The 16625-nt window shown below is 47.9% G+C and overlaps 6 protein-coding genes across 7 annotated transcripts, besides 7 other annotated features; 3 read left to right on the forward strand and 3 right to left on the reverse strand.

The window, feature by feature from the left end:
* TSTA_026960 (uncharacterized protein) lies at positions 1–1248 on the reverse strand (the record flags this gene model as incomplete). Its single annotated transcript, XM_002479783.1, has 2 exons — positions 686–1248; positions 1–623 (listed from the first exon to the last, which is right to left on the reverse strand). The coding sequence occupies exons 1-2, from the start codon at positions 930–932 to the stop codon at positions 1–3; spliced, it is 870 nt and encodes a 289-aa protein (XP_002479828.1). The 5' UTR covers positions 933–1248.
* Positions 1249–3072: 1824 nt separating this feature from the next.
* Positions 3073–4709, forward strand: TSTA_026970 (uncharacterized protein; the record flags this gene model as incomplete). Its single annotated transcript, XM_002479784.1, has 1 exon — positions 3073–4709. One exon carries the CDS (start codon positions 3073–3075, stop codon positions 4534–4536), a length of 1464 nt encoding a protein of 487 aa, XP_002479829.1. The 3' UTR covers positions 4537–4709.
* Positions 4710–5342: 633 nt separating this feature from the next.
* Positions 5343–6351, forward strand: TSTA_026980 (DUF829 domain protein (PaxU), putative; the record flags this gene model as incomplete). Its single annotated transcript, XM_002479785.1, has 2 exons — positions 5343–6169; positions 6276–6351. 2 exons carry the CDS (start codon positions 5343–5345, stop codon positions 6349–6351), a joined length of 903 nt encoding a protein of 300 aa, XP_002479830.1.
* Positions 6352–6658: 307 nt separating this feature from the next.
* Positions 6659–8561, reverse strand: TSTA_026990 (magnesium ion transporter (Mrs2), putative; the record flags this gene model as incomplete). The annotated part of the gene is made up of 3 exons (XM_002479786.1): positions 6659–7217; positions 7278–7906; positions 7962–8561. 3 exons carry the CDS (start codon positions 8559–8561, stop codon positions 6659–6661), a joined length of 1788 nt encoding a protein of 595 aa, XP_002479831.1.
* Positions 8562–10699: 2138 nt separating this feature from the next.
* Positions 10700–10746: a sequence feature (CT-rich).
* Positions 10747–11391: 645 nt separating this feature from the next.
* Positions 11392–12006: a mobile genetic element.
* Positions 11430–15191, reverse strand: TSTA_027000 (actin associated protein Wsp1, putative; the record flags this gene model as incomplete). Of its 2 annotated transcripts, XM_002479787.1 has the most annotated exons (5): positions 11430–11982; positions 12012–12402; positions 13142–13169; positions 13221–14925; positions 14982–15191. In XM_002479787.1, 5 exons carry the CDS (start codon positions 15189–15191, stop codon positions 11848–11850), a joined length of 2469 nt encoding a protein of 822 aa, XP_002479832.1. In that variant the 3' UTR covers positions 11430–11847. The 2 variants fall into 2 exon arrangements, with proteins under 2 accessions (XP_002479832.1, XP_002479833.1); XM_002479788.1 differs by lacking the exons at positions 11430–11982; positions 12012–12402 and having other exon boundaries at positions 12815–13169.
* Positions 11542–11991: a mobile genetic element.
* Positions 12009–12398: a mobile genetic element.
* Positions 12425–12518: a microsatellite.
* Positions 13555–13656: a sequence feature (GA-rich).
* Positions 13679–13810: a sequence feature (GA-rich).
* A 633-nt stretch (positions 15192–15824) lies between the features above and the next one.
* TSTA_027010 (uncharacterized protein) lies at positions 15825–16449 on the forward strand. Its single transcript, XM_002479789.1, has 2 exons — positions 15825–16045; positions 16101–16449. Exons 1-2 carry the CDS (start codon positions 15916–15918, stop codon positions 16163–16165), a joined length of 195 nt encoding a protein of 64 aa, XP_002479834.1. The 5' UTR covers positions 15825–15915; the 3' UTR covers positions 16166–16449.
* The last annotated feature ends 176 nt before the right edge of the window (positions 16450–16625 follow it).

Raw genomic sequence — 16625 nt, forward strand, 5'->3', positions numbered from 1 at the left:
TCAATTCTGTGGCCTGGAAGTATCGGCCATCTCAAGAGTCGTGGGCCCATTGCCAGACAGTTCAGGTGTTACGTGATTGGCTGGTGCTTCAGACAGCTCTGTTGGCGCTCCAGGAGTCTTGTAGTATTCATAAGGGCCCTGCTGGTTGACGGGCTGATATGGTGGGCCACCAGCTGGACCACTTTCTGCTCCTCCACCTGCACCACCGCCGTTCTTTCCTCGTCGAGATCGCCAAAATAGTGTAGCAGCGGCGAGGAAAGCAATGACTCCCACTGCGACACCGACACCAATACCAGCCTTGGCACCAGAGCTCAATCCATCGCCACTTGAGGGGACAACGGTGTTGGTCGCGCTCGCGCCGTTAGTGTGTTTCGTGGGGCTCGACGTGGTAGAGCTAGTGGCAGAAGTGGAAGTTGATGAGGATGCTGATGTCGTAAAGCTAGTAGAAGCGGGCGCGGTTGTACTAGTCGAGTCCCTGGTCAGGTTGAAATAGTGAGTGATTGCGCGCGGTGATGTTTCTCCTTCGACGAAGATATTGAAGAAAAATTCTTTCGAAGTCGTGAGATTCATGCTACCGAGGTCAATCTTCCAGGTGTAATGTCCACCCAAATTGGTGACGTTTGCTAGATTGCGCGTCAGCCACATCATTACCGTCAAGTCGATTGGGCCCCATAGGCGACCTTACTGAACACAGAGGTAAATTCATCAAAGTTGTTACTGGGCAAGACGTGTACGAGACGGACAGATACGAAGGCATTTGGTCCAACCCACTGGAGATTGATATCGTCTCCAACATTGTAGGTTGGATTGGGTATCGAGGAGCTGTCCGGGGGCGGGTTTGTAAAGATGTAGGAGTCTTGCTGAAGACTGGGAGACCAGAGCAGCGACCAGACGAGGAGCCATACGGCCCTTCGAAGGGACAGGTCTGTCATGATTTTTGACGTTATGACGCGTTGTTAGGAGAGAGCTTTCTCGGGCAAGTTCGATGTGCGACGAAGAAAAGCAAGTCTAACAGCAGCGCACTAAAATTGACTGGCGTAGTCTACGCATTGCCCACCCTCATTTGCTTGGCACACAGCTGAAATTAGAAAATTACTGAAGGTTACGGCTCTTGGGGCGGAGAGCTAATTTTGAGTCTCATGAGTGGCTGCTCACATCTCATTGCCTGACTCGTGGTAATTCTTCACGGTTAGTGTCTGTCTACTAACAGTATGTGGTTAGCACCACATTCTATGATACATCATAGCGCTGCATAACGGTTCCTGATCGCACGCAGTACAACGTACGAAGTAATACACAAGTAATCCGGGGGCTGCGAAGTCCGACTCTGCCACCCCCTCGTGGTGCAGCTGGTAACATCACTCAAGTGGTGATGGCCAAGAGCAGAGCGGCGATTACAGGCTTCTTTGGAGTCTTAATATCACCCGGGGATCTACACGAATACTGCGCCGACCCGGAAGTCAATCGAACGTTCTCTGTCAGATATGAGAGAGCTCTTCGGAGCATACCAAAATCCTATATACTTGAGGGGTGGCTACTTCAAGGAACTGCACCACCGCAGGGTTAGGGACCTGGGATATATGGTTTTATTCGGGAAGAATCTCAGCACGCCGACTTCTGGACCACAGCAGCTACGTGAAATGCGCCTAAGAGTCTATTCATGGATGATAAGACTTTTTAGTTATTGACACCCAGGGCTTACTGGCGGCCTTTGTCCCAATAGGGAATTGGTGGGAAGCGTGCGAGTCACGAACCACGGCATACAAACACACACACACGTAATTCGGGCGTGTTGATCGTTGGATCAACTAATTATCAAGGGTTAGGGTCGACTGGGTGAGGCTCTGATGATTAGTCATTCCAGCCGCATTAGTTAACTAAACTAGCTTTAAAAAGTCGATGAGCATAACGCTACATGACCAGTGTCGGAACTTAAACGTAATACCATTTCACCAAAAAGGACGCCCTTCAAGGGATTCTGGTATTTTTGTGGTATTTGCGAACCGTTCCGTAGTTCGACTTCTGTATTCTGCTAGTCACGTGATTTTTGGTTCCAACATAGTACATAGTATGATCGTCATGTGAGACAAACCCAATCAAACAATCTCATTTACTTGCAATGCCAGTATTCGCGCCGGAACTGAGCCCTTGAGGCGCCTGCGCAGTGTTGTTAAAAATACGTCAAAAGTGCGTGTGTTGTCGTGTAATTCCGCGATTTTTTGATTTTTTGATTTTTTGATTTTTTTTTTTTGGTTATTCAGCGCATCAATAGCAAGGGGATGCCTCCCTTCATAGCTAGGATCACTTTTCGTACGTGATTTACCCAATTTTTTTGTGCTGTGGGTTTTGTGGAAAGTTGCTGCTAGAAATCCGGATGGAATTTTGAGGTGGTATGCGACTTACCCGGGTGAACCGTTTACCCGTGAAACACGTTAAAGCAACTAAAGTTGATATTAGTATAAACATGGAAAGGCCTTCCTTTCGTTATAGCCAGGTTCTACTGTACAAGCATGCCAAGTAAGGCGCAGCAAGACACACAGAGCCTCAGAGGGTGATAAGCTTTCTCCCTTTTGTTTTAGCTGGATTACTCTCTTCCCCGAAACGGACTAGTGCTGCTATTTCCGTCGTTATCGGACGAGCCTAGATACTTCTAAGTGCATGAATAGCAACGAATCTGAAACACTGACAGCCTCCCGGATCCGGAGTTTTCATTCATAATCCATAAAAATGTCTTGACATCTGTCTATGGCGCCGAGTATGATTCACATGATTAAGCATGACTGATCTTTGTACTGAATTGATTGGCGATTGATTGGCGACAGAGTACGGAGTACGGAGATTCCGTATGGATCGGCTGGGTTACCCAAGTTTGTTGATCGAGTGGGGTTCCGTCCCGTTGCAGCCAATCAGTGAGACGTGCTTGCCCACAGTGACCACACCGTGACAACCTGACTCCATTCGTTATCTTTGCCTGTCTGCCCGCGATGATTTTCTGAAAATGACTCTTTTTGAACAATCATCACAGCCATCTGCCTGAAACCCCGTTGCGCGGCCTGTAATGCGAGATCGATTATGCAGCTTCCTCGACTGCCTCAAGGTGTGCCGCGCTATGTGCTAAACACTGGTATCGCTATCTTCGTGCTGTCGCTGGTGCTGTGGTCGATCAATGCCCTGAACATCGCTAGCATCGGCAGCCTGCGGGGACGGCTGACCCAGCCTCTGCATCTGGATGAGCATAAGGATGGAGAGCACAACAAGGGCCAATTGCCCTCCAAGCTTGACGCAACAACAGACCGTCGCTGCCATGCCGTCCCCAACCCTCCAGATGTCGCCGTGATCGTAAAGACCGGCGCCAACGTGCTCTACGACAAGGTTCCCTTGCAACTGCTGTCGGCCTGGCGTTGTGCCGAAGATCCGCTTATCTTCTCCGACCTTGCCACAACGCTCGGCTCGTATCAAGTTTATGATGTCCTGGACAATGTCACCGAGGCTGTGAAGAACAGCCCGGATTTTGATTACTATCGCAAATTGCAGGATTACAAGAAGAACGGCCAGGATGTCCGAGAACTCCGCAACGAAGGAGAAGCCGGATGGAAGCTGGACAAGTACAAGTTTATCCCCATGCTGAAAAAGACGTGGACGATGCGACCAAATCATGACTGGTATGTCTTCCTCGAGGGAGACACGTATGCATTTTGGACGAACATGTTGTTATGGTTGCAGCAATTTGACCCGAATGGACTTTACTACTTAGGAGAGCAGACCTATGTCAACAATGAAGGCTTCGCTCACGGTGGAAGTGGATTTATCATATCTAGAGGTGCCATGGCCAAGGTTCTCGACGATGACCCCGACATCACCATCCGCTACGACTCAATTGCCCAGAGCGAGTACTATGGCGATTACGTTCTAATGAAAGCGTTGAAAGAGAAAGGGGTTGAATTGGGTCTCTACAAACCGATGCTGCAAGGAGAGCCGCCCAGTTCATTGCGCTACGGCCCAGGCCGCTACCATGAAGAAAGATACTGGTGCCAACCTCTCATCTCGTTGCATCATGTTACACCCCTCGACGTGGACACTGTCTGGCAGTTTGAACAACATCGAGAAGACTTATCGAAACCCATCCTGTTCGCCGACATGTATCAGCATTTCATGGCTGCCCACCTTCCTGAGGGTAGTGATGAGCTTGAAGACTGGTATAATTACTCAGATGATGTTCACATCCGAGGCCCTGATGAAGAAGACGAAGATCGACCCATACCACCTGAAGAGATGACACCGACGCAAGAACAGGCCTACTTGTCTGCCGAACACTGTGCCGCTGCTTGCGCCGAGTATTCTCGTTGCATGCAATATACATACGAGTCCTCGGAACAGAAATGTTCCTACTCGTTCTCATATCGCTTCGGCGAGAAGCGTCCCCCGAAATCTGATGGCAAGAGATATAAGTCTGGCTGGATCAGGTCGAAGATTGAAAAGGATATAGAAGAAAACCCTTGCCAATCGGTAGTCTGGAAGGGATTCCATACTGCTTAAGCAATTTGGTTTTCGGATGTGTACATTTTGCATTTCTGGCGTTGGTATTCGATATCTAGTATACACAATTTTACCATGTACATTTGTTGGAAGGTAGCCAATCCTTCGGTTTATGAGCTACGTTCATGTAGTATATTCCTTTTTAGAACAACGCACAGCATTACCCGTATTCCACTGTGTTTCTACCGACCCCTGGGACCCATGGATGGTTGTAAGACTGGTAGAATGTGTAACAAAGCAGCGTGAGACCAGTCCAAGGATAACTATGACAGCATCCTCTTGACAGTGCTACCTTAAACGGCGTATATAGATCATCATCAAAGAACAAAAAAAATTGACCTTATGCAATTTCTCTTGGAGGTCTATTGGATGTCTAAAATAACTTCAGAGTCAGATCTTGGAAACCATCAGGGTTCGGGCCGGGGCCGAGTTGAAGTTTAATTGCACATATGCTTTGGTCTCAATGATAGCGCGACGCAAGACACCAGCTCTGAAAGGATAGAAGAGGTATCCTTGCCTCGTATCCAGCGGTCATCCCATGTGCCATTGTCCGATTCATGGGTACACAAAAGCTTCATTGTTTCACATGAATGATCTGGCGGTAAATGCCGACCATCAATGTGTACAGAGTTGGCTGATGGATGCCCTTTGCTCCCTGAATGGGAGTCACTGTACACATTTAACTTGCTCTGTTGCTCAGTGACTTGCCCTTAGATGAAGATATTCGTTTCTTGTCTTACCCATTCCACGCTACCGCACCCCCAACCAATGCCCCTTAAGATATTGATCCTTGCAAAAAGACAGGGATGCCGAATGCAATGCATGTTCAAATCCTCTCGCCTCGAAGCTCGCTGTTTATTCCCGAATCACCAGATCCGGACCAGTTGGTTATCGTATGCAGCTGGACAGATGCTCAACAGAAGCATATAGCGAGATATCTTCAGCTACACAAGCTAGTCACCCCCCGGGCAAAGATCCTGCTGATCCAGACCACGGCCGTAACGCTATTCAAGCCTTATGCCTGGCAAAGGGCTTCCCTCAAACCTGCGGCGCAGTATATCATCGAGAATGCCGTGGCCGATTCACAGAAGCGAGATTCTTCCCCTGGTCGAGAACCGAATCAGCACGAACACTGCAGGAACAGAAGGAGTAGGACAAAGATCTTGCTTCATTCATTGTCGAACGGGGGCAGTCTTACTGCCACTCAACTCCTCATCCTCCTCCGCGAAGTTACACATGCACCGTTGCCTCTCATCGGGGTCATAATGGACAGCAGTCCCGACAGTGGAAGCTATAAACAAAGCCATAACGCCATGGTACGGACGCAACCACCTTCCAAACCGCGAAGAGCCGCTGTGTCACTCCTCGCTCATGCAGCCCTAATCCCTATATGGGCGAGTTATATCATAGGGGCAAGGGAGAACTCGCAACTTGAGATGCGGAGAATAATCCTGGACAGGCATTATGTGGATACTTTGAATATTCGGTATGTGTATTCGAAGAGTGATAAAATTACCGATTGGAGGGATGTGCTTGTTCATGCTGAAGAGGCGAGGGGGAAAGGATGGCTTGTCGAGGAGTATAAGTTGGTGGAGAGTGCGCATTGTTCTCATATACGCTCCAATCCGGAGATGTATGCTTCAATTGTGAGGCAGTTATGGGAGATAGTGAAACCACAGTTGAAACTGTAGTATGGGCGCTCGTGGCTTGATGATATCTAGAGAAATCTTATGGATCAGCCTGTGTCATGACCTCAAAATTATCCACGATGCAAGACGACTTCTCAAATTCAATGTCCCAGCTCATCTTGCCTAGATAGACAAACCCCAGCATGTTATGTTACTGCGTTCTGAAGACGACATATGATTGATGTGTAGATAGTTGGAATTCGTATCATGGCTCACTGATGGGTGAAGATATCTTACATTAACTAGTTCTCACAAGGAGGAGAGAAGTATTATATACAAGGTCGCGCGGTGTTTCGCTAAACGCCAACAAATGCTACAATCCAATCTATGTCAATAATTCCACGATATGTCAAACGCCTGTTCCCGGGGTATTAACAAACACTTCCTTGGCTCTATGGGATAAAAAGTGTAGTATGCTGCCTCCCATGCAGCGTTCATTGCTCCTTTGGACTTGTCTCGCCAGAGGTACTTTCTTCGGTTTTTCTGTCGTTTTTGCCGTGTAGGCGACTCGCTGTGTGTCGAGCTTGCGAGACTGCCTTGCGTCGGGCCGCATCTGCAGCTGCATGACCCTTTGCTGCGGTAGACTTGACTGCCTCCCGGAATCTTCTCAACCTTTCGGATCGTCCTTCACCGGGGAGACCAGCCAACATGGGCTCGATCGCGTCAGAGCGCCAATTCCCACGGTTGGATAGCGCTAGACTGCGATTCTGAAGCGGACCAATACCCGCAGAATCCACGCCTTCCCCCCACATTCTTACTCGTTGGACTTTGCGTAGCTTTGCAAGTCCATAGAGACTCACGAGGATGCTGCAAACGAAACATGTCGCAGACACGGCGCCAAACCCGAAATCACTTTCTTCGATAAAGTTTTTCAAGTTCATGCCGTACAATGCTGAGACTAGAGTCCCCGCGGCAAGACCAAGGGTGCCAATGCTGAATTTCAAATCTAGAAGCATCAAGGAATTGCGGTTCGCATCTAAAATTGCCTTGACACTTTTGCATATATTAGTAACGGATACAAATCCACCGCAAAATGGAGTATAATGAACTTACACTTCTTCAGTGTTTCGAATAGCGGTGACCAGGTTCCCACTAGCTTGAACAATTTCGTCACATATCTTATGGTAAGATTCAAGCAACATCTCCACCTCTTGGTGGTCGTTTTCAGCCCGCGTCTTCCCTTGAGCCCTATCAGACAAGTACATCGCAGCAAGATCATCATCGGCTTCTAGCAGATCATCGATGGCATCTCGCACGAGACGCGCCTTTTGTTCGAAACTACCCAATTTTTTCGAGTAAACAAGTAAATGTCGCAGTTTGTCTCGGTCAATATCTTCTTCCAGTGCCCGCAGTACGCGCACAACGGGATCTCGCACACCTTCAAATTCACTTTCCAGACCACTAGTCACACTAATCAAGACAGATTCAAGCGCACGAAGTTCATATGGCAAAGCCCCCGACCCCGGAGCCTGGCGCTGTCTCAATTTGCCCTCCAGATCATACATAAAAACGGACTGGGTATACGAGTCAGCTGAACCGTATGCGTCAAAGACCAGAACTCGGTCGGCTTTGATCAGAACGCGAAGATGTAGCAGCGAAATAAGGATTGTAGTTGGTCGCACGAGGATGTGAGGTAAGACGGAGGAGTCAATTTTTCGCAAGTCACGATTCAAAAGACCGTACTGTAATATTTGTAAATAAAGCGGTATCCCTATTAGAGGGTCTATCGAGACGCACCTTAGCAATGAGCTCACTCTTCCGAAACTCCCCATTGACCAATGTGACATTCCCATTCTCGTCGAATTCAGTACAGCGCAATCGTGGTTCGTCAAGCGACTTCGATGCCAGGGTTCGCCCTAAATTGAAAAGATTCCCTTCTGCGCCTTCGTCTGTGAAACTCGTGATTGGAGGAGATGTTGAGTTTTTCCACTTTTGGTATGCGTCCTTCTTAAACCAGTTGTTCCACCAACGCTTATGATTCGTCGAAACATTGCGCGACGCAGCATAGCGAGGATAATTCACACATTCGCTTGATCTTATTGCCTCAGGACGAGTCGTGAGCGAGGTGCGTAGCTGAGACGATTTTCGCGACGTCGGAATTTTCACCGAAGGCCATACAAGCAAAAAAGAAGATTCAATTTGCGCCAAACAAGGCGCTGAATTTAACCGTATCCAGTTTATCCTTCTATACTTCCCGTTATTCCATTGATTTGAAGCGGTGTTGGCGTTCAAATTCGTCGGATTCGAGGTGAAAAAGAGAGTATCCGATTGGGATCTCAGAAACCGGAGCAGATTTGGCGATGGTGCCATCGGTTTCAAAGAAGGAACCACCAGCATCTCTCCAGGTTGTAGAGTGAAGTGCTCTACAATGATGGAAATTGAGTGCTATGCTGGTAATTTAAGGAATGCTTCAGAAGATTCTGCCATGAGCGATAAAATGTCCTCCAATCCTTTAGCTCCGATCAATGACATCGTGATTCCGCCTTGGTCACGTGAATCTTTCGAGAGCGATGGCCATTATCCGCGCCGAGATATTCTGATGAATCTTAGGGATGCTACTATAGCTATATAAATATTACTTTAATACCTAGGTATTGGGTTATGTAAAGACTAGGCCAGTCACACGAGTGCAGACTTTTGGGATAGTGTCATGTAAAACAATACCTAGGACCCTAAGTAACATATTTCCTTTGACGCCCCGTGGCTTTCCCCTTTCCATTTTAGTGCTCATCCCCTCGTCGCTTTTACTCACTGAGAACTGAGCACGCCCTAAGGGCCGCTGACCGGATCAGTGAGCCAAAGCAGAGAGCAGTCTGATCCGCTCACTGAACAACCCCATGGCGACCTCGCTTTCTAAGAAGTCGAGACCTTGCAATTGGATCAACACAATGAATTTTCCTCCTCCGGAAACGTATTCATCCCAATACCAAACTCTGTAGCACGCTTTATCTCGTGATGTCGTGTCACCTTGACCTCGATGATGTCCGATCACAGTCGTTAATGTTTCCCTGCCATCCTAGCTTAGCTTGTGGTGGTGGTAAGCATTCTTTGGTCCGCATGTAAACCGGAAAGGTTGACGGTACTGTCAAGCTATCACTATACGTGTTTGCCATCCTTATCAAGGAGAGAGGATAAAATCATGACTCCATCTGGTCCTGTGGCGACAGCATTCCACACCACGGGGAGTACTAGCCACAATAGAAAGGAACAAAAACTCCGAAGAAATTCCACCATAGAGAGAGAAGGGCTTAGGGGAGGACAGTAAATTGGAGCTCACGGTATGATAGCATACAGTATACTTCATATATTAACCTGTGTACGACCTGTAGACTCTAGTATCTGAACATATGACTGTGGAACAAAGGGAATATAATATTTAAACAGAATATAGAAACATAGAGCTATTGCAATCACAGAAGTTTCTCAGATAGTTATGGCCATAGTGATAGAAGCAGAAGCAGGAATCTACCCCTTCTACATCTAATATACCGAGAAGGCTACAACGTTATGGATTAATATCTAGATCTTACCTAAATCTAACCCACTAGTAAAGTTGAGAATATGAGCATGGAAGGATACAGCATAGATACCCAAGCTAGCAGTAATAACAATACTATACCCAGCTACTCCATAACACTAGGCAAAAGGACAGAACAAAATCCTTATATAGTAGATTTAGGAGCAATAGCAGTAGCACTAGAACGTATTCCAGTTAGGACATGCCGTAGATAGATCACTATTTTTAGTAGTAACAGATCTGCTCTTACAGCAATCAGCCAACGTTGTTAACAGTCTAGTCAAAAGATTATTCAACGGATATATAAACTGGTCCAGACCTTGCAGCGCTAGGGAAACGCGGTCAACGCAATCTAGATCCCAGCACACATAGATATGAAATGAAACAACGAGCAAAAGCTGAAGCACACATCAACAAGAATAGAGTGTCAACTAGAAAGACAGCCGTTCCAAGTCAGAGCAACAGCCTTTAGAATTGCCATTGACGCAACACGCTAGGACTAGACTCTTCCAGAAGACATTGGAGAATTCTCAAATGCTATCGATACTGCGCTCCCGGGAAAGCATATAAAAAGCCTATATAACGGACTGAATTGAAAACAGGCAAAAACTCTAGTTCAGCTTCAGGCAGGAATAACAAGGCTCAACAGCTATTTGAATAGGATAGGCGCAGCAGACTCTGATCTTTGTGCCTATGGCTAAGCAAGCGAGACTGTGGAACACTTTTTATTCCGCTGCACGAAATGGACAACAAGGAGAGAAGGCATGAATCAAAGCACGCAGACAAAACGAGCTGTCCTCCTTTCTGGGCGGAAAATCACGTTCAGACTCGGACCGATGGTAACCAGATATGAAGGCTGTCCATGTAGCAATCACCTATGCGATGGCAACAGGAAGAGACTGGAACAAGAACAGGAACCTGAATTGGAAGTAACACAGTGAGAAACGAAGCAATCCCGCCTCCTCTTCCTCCCCTTCCCTCAACCCATTGCTTCCCTTCCCTTCCTATGTAGACCTTGCTGCAGCCGCCGAAGATAGGACACTGCGCACTTGGAGAAGATAACCTTTAAGATGATTTACTGGCTAACACCTCTAACAAGGGAAGCCCTACCGCACCATCACGACTATCGAAAAACTCAAACACTAAGCATACGTGCCACAAGAACAAAATCTGGGCTAACGCGAGTTCATGTCTGAATGATGTCTATTACGCCTGGATGGAATAACCCTATAGGACACTATCTAGTGCCTTAGTTACATAAACTTCTCTCACAGATTTGACATGAACTCGCGGTAGGCCAAATTTTGTTCTTGCGACACGTATGCTTGGTGTTTGAGTTTTTCGATACGTCGAGGTGGTGCGGTAGGGCTTCCCTTGTTAGAGGTGTTGACTAGGCACCGCCCTAGTTCCGGCATGGGTTATCTATTATCCGTGCGCTAACCACGTACGAAGAATAACTACACCTCACCACCCCAACCCCCTAGTTCTTGAAGAGTAGTCATGTTATTAGAAACCAGAATAGCATAGGCTCATCAGCTTGTTGGATTAGCCGTTCTACGAATATAGTGCTAGTGACCTAGATGTAGATAAACCAACAGCTACCTATCAATTTCAATTATTCTGCCGTTCTCTAAAACACCCAAGTAGCTAGTAAGGAATATTACCCCCATCCGCGGCTATTACTGCCTGACAACGAGCTTGCATACTATCAATAAGCCGAGTAAAGAAGCTCTCAGGAATTGCGTCTTATGCACCTCGAACTACATCTCGAAGCTGATAATAGGATAATTCTTCATCCGGATATCTATCTTGAATCCAATCCTTCATCCAATCCCATATCGACTCAATCGGATTGAGGTCGGGTGAAAATGCAGGCCATGATATGGGATACACACCTCGAGAATGAAGTTCTTCTTTTGTAAAAGAACTCGAATGCCCTGGGGCCCCATCCTGCATCAACTGTAGATATAAACCCTCTCGTCGCATTAGCCGAAGATATCTATCAATCAATGGTACAGTTCGTTCACAGTACCGCTCCACATTGATAGAGCCCCATTCTTTCTCCCAAAACAGGCATAGGCCTTTTATATTTCCATGGAATGACCCTCAGAGCATCCATCCTCGACGTCGTGAGATTTTTGAACGAACACAGATATCATCCAATTCTTCACCAGCCTTGCGTGTCACGTAAATGCGAGTATGGGAGCCTGATGTAACCCATGTTTCATCCGTCCATAAAACCTGTTTCCATTGTTCATATGTCATTGTACATGTTCTAGAGCCCATATAAGCCGTTGGCGTCGGTTTTCAGGACTTAAGTAAGGTTTGCAAAGCGCCTTACATCGTGTATAACCTCTTTTCTTCAAGGAAGAGGCAAGTGTAGTGGGTGTCACTTTGAGATTAAGCTCCTTGATAACTTTATGATATGGCATGCGGCGGTTCTTCTTAGATGAAGATATCCATTCAATGATTTCATCCATTTGAGCTTCAGAGAGCTTAGGTGCAGCTCCACGTGCCTTTTTAGGAGTAACCTGAGTAGCCTGACAAGCATATTGAACCTGATTGTGTGTAATATTGAGTTGATTCGCTATTTGTTCATAGGTAAATCCTGCTTCTCGCAGAGTTTGAACACGGATACGATCATCTCGGGTCAAGCGTACGCTATACTACTTTGGTGAGACAGGCTCGTTCGTAAGCTCGTTCGTAAGCTCGTTCGTAGGCTCGTTCGTAGGCTCGTTCGTAGGCTCGTTCGTAGGCTCGTTCGTAGGCTCGTTCATAGGCTCAGACATTGTGGTAGGTTCTATGTTGTATGGTAAGAAGTATGTGTCAGCATCCCAGCGGAGGCTCTAACGACCTCCTTGGGAGACGAGGGATAACCGATACAGGAAGGCGGTGGGTGTACCCCTGCAGCCCCACTGTACTATGGAAATTTACCTGGATAGACCATAGTAGAGATACCTAGGTACTGACTACCATAACTAGAAGTACAGAAACAAACATGTTCTTCATATCCATGGATGCCATCTCGCTACAAAAAGTCAATGATTTCTATCTAACTGGGTTTTGACACAGTCGGAACACGGATTTATCAATCTTCCGCATTTGTCCTTTCGCTATAGGACGCAAGGTCGATATGTAGATATATACAATTCCAAACGATCTTTGATTGACGACCCTTTATTGCTGACTATGTCTATTTCACCAACTGGCATGCGTAGAGCGCAATAGCTACAGGTACTCTTTGCGGCATTCCGTGCTGTAGACTGCAATACGAGACTGTACACAGTGTAGATCAGATACTTCAATTTGCGGCCTCAGCCTGCACGCGTGGCCATTAAATAGCTGACAGCGTGACGGACCAAGTCTGATCCAGCCAAAGAGTAGAAGCGATTTGATCTACCAGTCGTCATCATCCTCTCCCTCATCATCTATAGAACGATATCAGTATAAGTGCAGTTAATAAGAAGATTCGAACATACCGCTACCGCGAACTTTCTGTTTGCGCTTATCTAGGGCGTTCTGTATAGCACCTGCTATGCCACCTGCAGGTGCTGCACTGGGGGTTGATGCGGCCGTTTCATTTGACGTTCCAGGAACCATTGCAGCACTGCGATCTCGTTTTTCAGAGTCGTTTACTCTGCGTAATCCACTACCACCTTTACCGCCAGAGGCTCGGATAGCTGCAAGAAGATCGTCTCGGCCACCACCGCCGACCGAAAGTAAAGGCGGTGGTACTGCTCCACCAGGAGGCGGAGGAGGAGGCGCTCCCGGACCAGTTGGAGGAGGGGGGGGAGGAGCCCCTGAACCAGTTGCAGGAGGTGGAGGGGGTGGAGGAGGAGCTCCAAATGAAGGAGGGGGAGGAGGAGGTGGTGGTGGTTGTGGAATACCAGACGGAGGAGGGGGAGGAGGAGGAGGTGGTGGTTGTGGAATACCAGACGGAGGAGGGGGAGGGGGTGGTGGTGGGGCACCAGATGAAGGAGCTGGAGGAGGTGGTGGAGGTACGGGACGAGTATTTGATGGGGAAGGTTGGGGAGGAGGAATAGGAGCTCGTGCCGGAGGAGGGGGAGGAATAGAGGCTGCCGCGCCTGTATGTGGAATCTTTGGTGGCAGTTGAGGAGTCTCTCGGGGTGGTGGTGGAGGAGGCGGTGCATGCACAGGACTGCGGCTTGGAGGCGCTGGAGGAGCTGGAGGCGCAGAGACTTTGCGTTCTCCTGGAAAGGGAGGAGGGACACCATGAGCCCTTAGTGGAGGTGCTGAAGATAGACCTTCATCCATTGGTGTTTTTGGCGGTCTAGGAGGTGGAGGAGGACCAGGCATCGCACTAGATGATGCTCGGGGTCTACCAGGAGCAGTTACAGGTTGGGCGAACTTTCCTGCATCTGCAATGGGAGGCGGAGCTCGGAATCTTGGCCGTGGTGGCGATGGCTCCCGAGGTGGTGGAGGAGCAGGGGTTTCTGGTTCTTGGGAGGTTGAAGCGGCCTCTGTCCTTCGACGTGAAGGGGGTGGAGGAGGAGGACCTCTTCTGCTACCACTCCCACCGGTGTTTTGAGGGCTGATTGATGCGACTTTCGGTGTTGGTGCCGATGCTGGAGGTGGAGGAGGGGGCGCTTTTGCTTTTCGTTGGTCTTCAGCTGAAGGAGAATTTCGATGAGAAGCTTCAGCAGCCTGGCTTTGTATGTACGATTTAATGAAGCCTTCGTTGTCCTTGATTTGTTCGTCAGTGATTCCCATTTGCCGCAATTCCGCCAAAACTCCTTGTATCTCTGGATCATTTAAATCTATCGAGGATGGCTGCTCGTGTACCGGCGCAGGCGCAGGAGCTGGTGGAGGCGGTGGTTGTACTGGCGCTGCGACCGGTGGTAGCGATGCAGGTATAGTTGGTGTTGCAGTCGAAGAACTCCTTCCGAGAAGGCCACTAAAGAGTGAATGGCCGGATTTCCTGCTGGACACATGTGACGGTCCTTGCCCGCGCGTTGAGCCGAATGGGGTCGCTTTTGTTTCTTTGCTCGCATTCTTTTCTCGATCGTGCATTTTCTTCAAAAAGGTTTTTGCTTCTTTCTCGTCGGCGAATGAAAGGGCTGCTGCACACTCCTCGAGCTCGAACGTGTGAAAGAAGACCCGATCTTGGTTATAATCAAAGCCATCGTAGATCTCTTGATCCCAGAGGACTCCACGATTCGCTGGCTAGTCGCTGTCAGCACATTGTTTATCTTGATCTGCTCAGAATACTCCTGACTTACTGAAACGTCCACCAGTTTAAGCCAGAAGGTGTGCCCGACGAGGTCATTTGCGAGAACGGCCGCACCTTGCAAACCAGTATATGTCCATTTCTGCGGATTGGGATGAGCAACATACAGTCGCGCGACACCGACGGCAAGGATTTTGTTGCCCGGTTTAGGAACAGTCCTCTTGACTGTTTCCTTATCCGCATCGCTCAGAATGGACGGCATGGCGAGAGAGTTGAGTAAGGGCTAAAGGTGATTGAATGAAGTAGGAGAGGAGATCGGTAATCAGGCTTCCACTTCAGTACCGCTGTGGATACATCGCAATGTGAGTACGGGATGTCTTCAGTTTAGGCAACAGTCGCAATGATTGCCATAGATTGACATTCAAGTCACGAATTGGGGCTTTCGGATAATCTGATATGCGCAGAAATGGAGGTTGGAGGGACGTTGACTTCACAGTGACAGTGAGGACAATGATACTAATTGTTGGTGGTGTTAGGTAGCTAGTTAACTAAGTTACTTTTAAGGAGGGGGTTACATAATGCGGCTTAGAGCCTGAGGCAGTCCACAAGGCACGAGACTCTTAGTGGGTCCAGCCTGAGCCACACTTCAACATAACACCGAAGTTCCGAACAACCAGGACATAGAACATTCACAACCATGTGTCGGTTGTATGCCAATGATTGACTGAGGGCTACAAGACTCAGAATGGTCGTACTACCGTCTCACTCGAATCATCAATGATGGTGACTAAGATCAGAGGGAAGCCGGTTCTACAGTCAATAAAGCCAACGACGTCATCGCGCCGCGGCCTCCATACATAAAATGGGCATCCCCATGGGCATAGTTCTTTGCATCATCGCTTCAACAACAGACACAAGAATTCATTATTCTGTGACTGTCATTGCAAAATAGCTGCTACTTTAATCCGAAGATTACTGTGATCATCATGCCTGTTGTCCCTTCCAAACCCGAGGATTTCCCTGTTGCTACGTCCAGCCGCGATCAAAAGCAAACTGAAGGAGCGAAAAAGGCCTCCGCCCAGGATCACGTGTCAAAAGGACCTGTTATCCCCAACGGTGAGTATCAAGGTTTTCTCATCTAGCTTGGCAATTCATACTCATGATGTTAAAGAAATGCCTCCCAAGGCTTCGCGTGAAGAAATCGAGGCCAGAATGAAGGAGTTGAACCAGAAATAATATGCAGGAGAGAGCGTAGCCGCGCAGTCAGGAGTTTTCTGATCCAGTTCTGTATATGCTACGGGATTTTTGCTCTGAAAATCGGTACTGGACACGGCAAATGTTGATCTGTCTGCACGCCATGCCGGCCAAGACACTTTTGGTTTAAGAATGAAACGATATTTTCCTTTTCCACTACCTCCACTCCCCACGACATCCCAAGGACAACAAAGATGTTACCTCATCTATCGACAATGTGCCCCCAAATATGTAAACATTAAACCCCGTGTCGGTCTCGGAGGCGGAACAATCAGTAGCTTAACTTAATCTTTGCCGGCATCCTCCCGCCATCGAACCATAGTGATATCAGAACGGATGGGTTAAGTATGAAACAGCAATGACAACCCCCAATAAACTGTTGGCCCCACCAGACAATCACAAAAAGCGTTAAGTTACAAAATCGACGCTATTATTTGGCGAA

Source organism: Talaromyces stipitatus, genomic scaffold (assembly GCF_000003125.1).
Source record: "Talaromyces stipitatus ATCC 10500 scf_1105507295541 genomic scaffold, whole genome shotgun sequence".
Taxonomy (NCBI): Eukaryota; Fungi; Ascomycota; class Eurotiomycetes; order Eurotiales; family Trichocomaceae; genus Talaromyces; species Talaromyces stipitatus.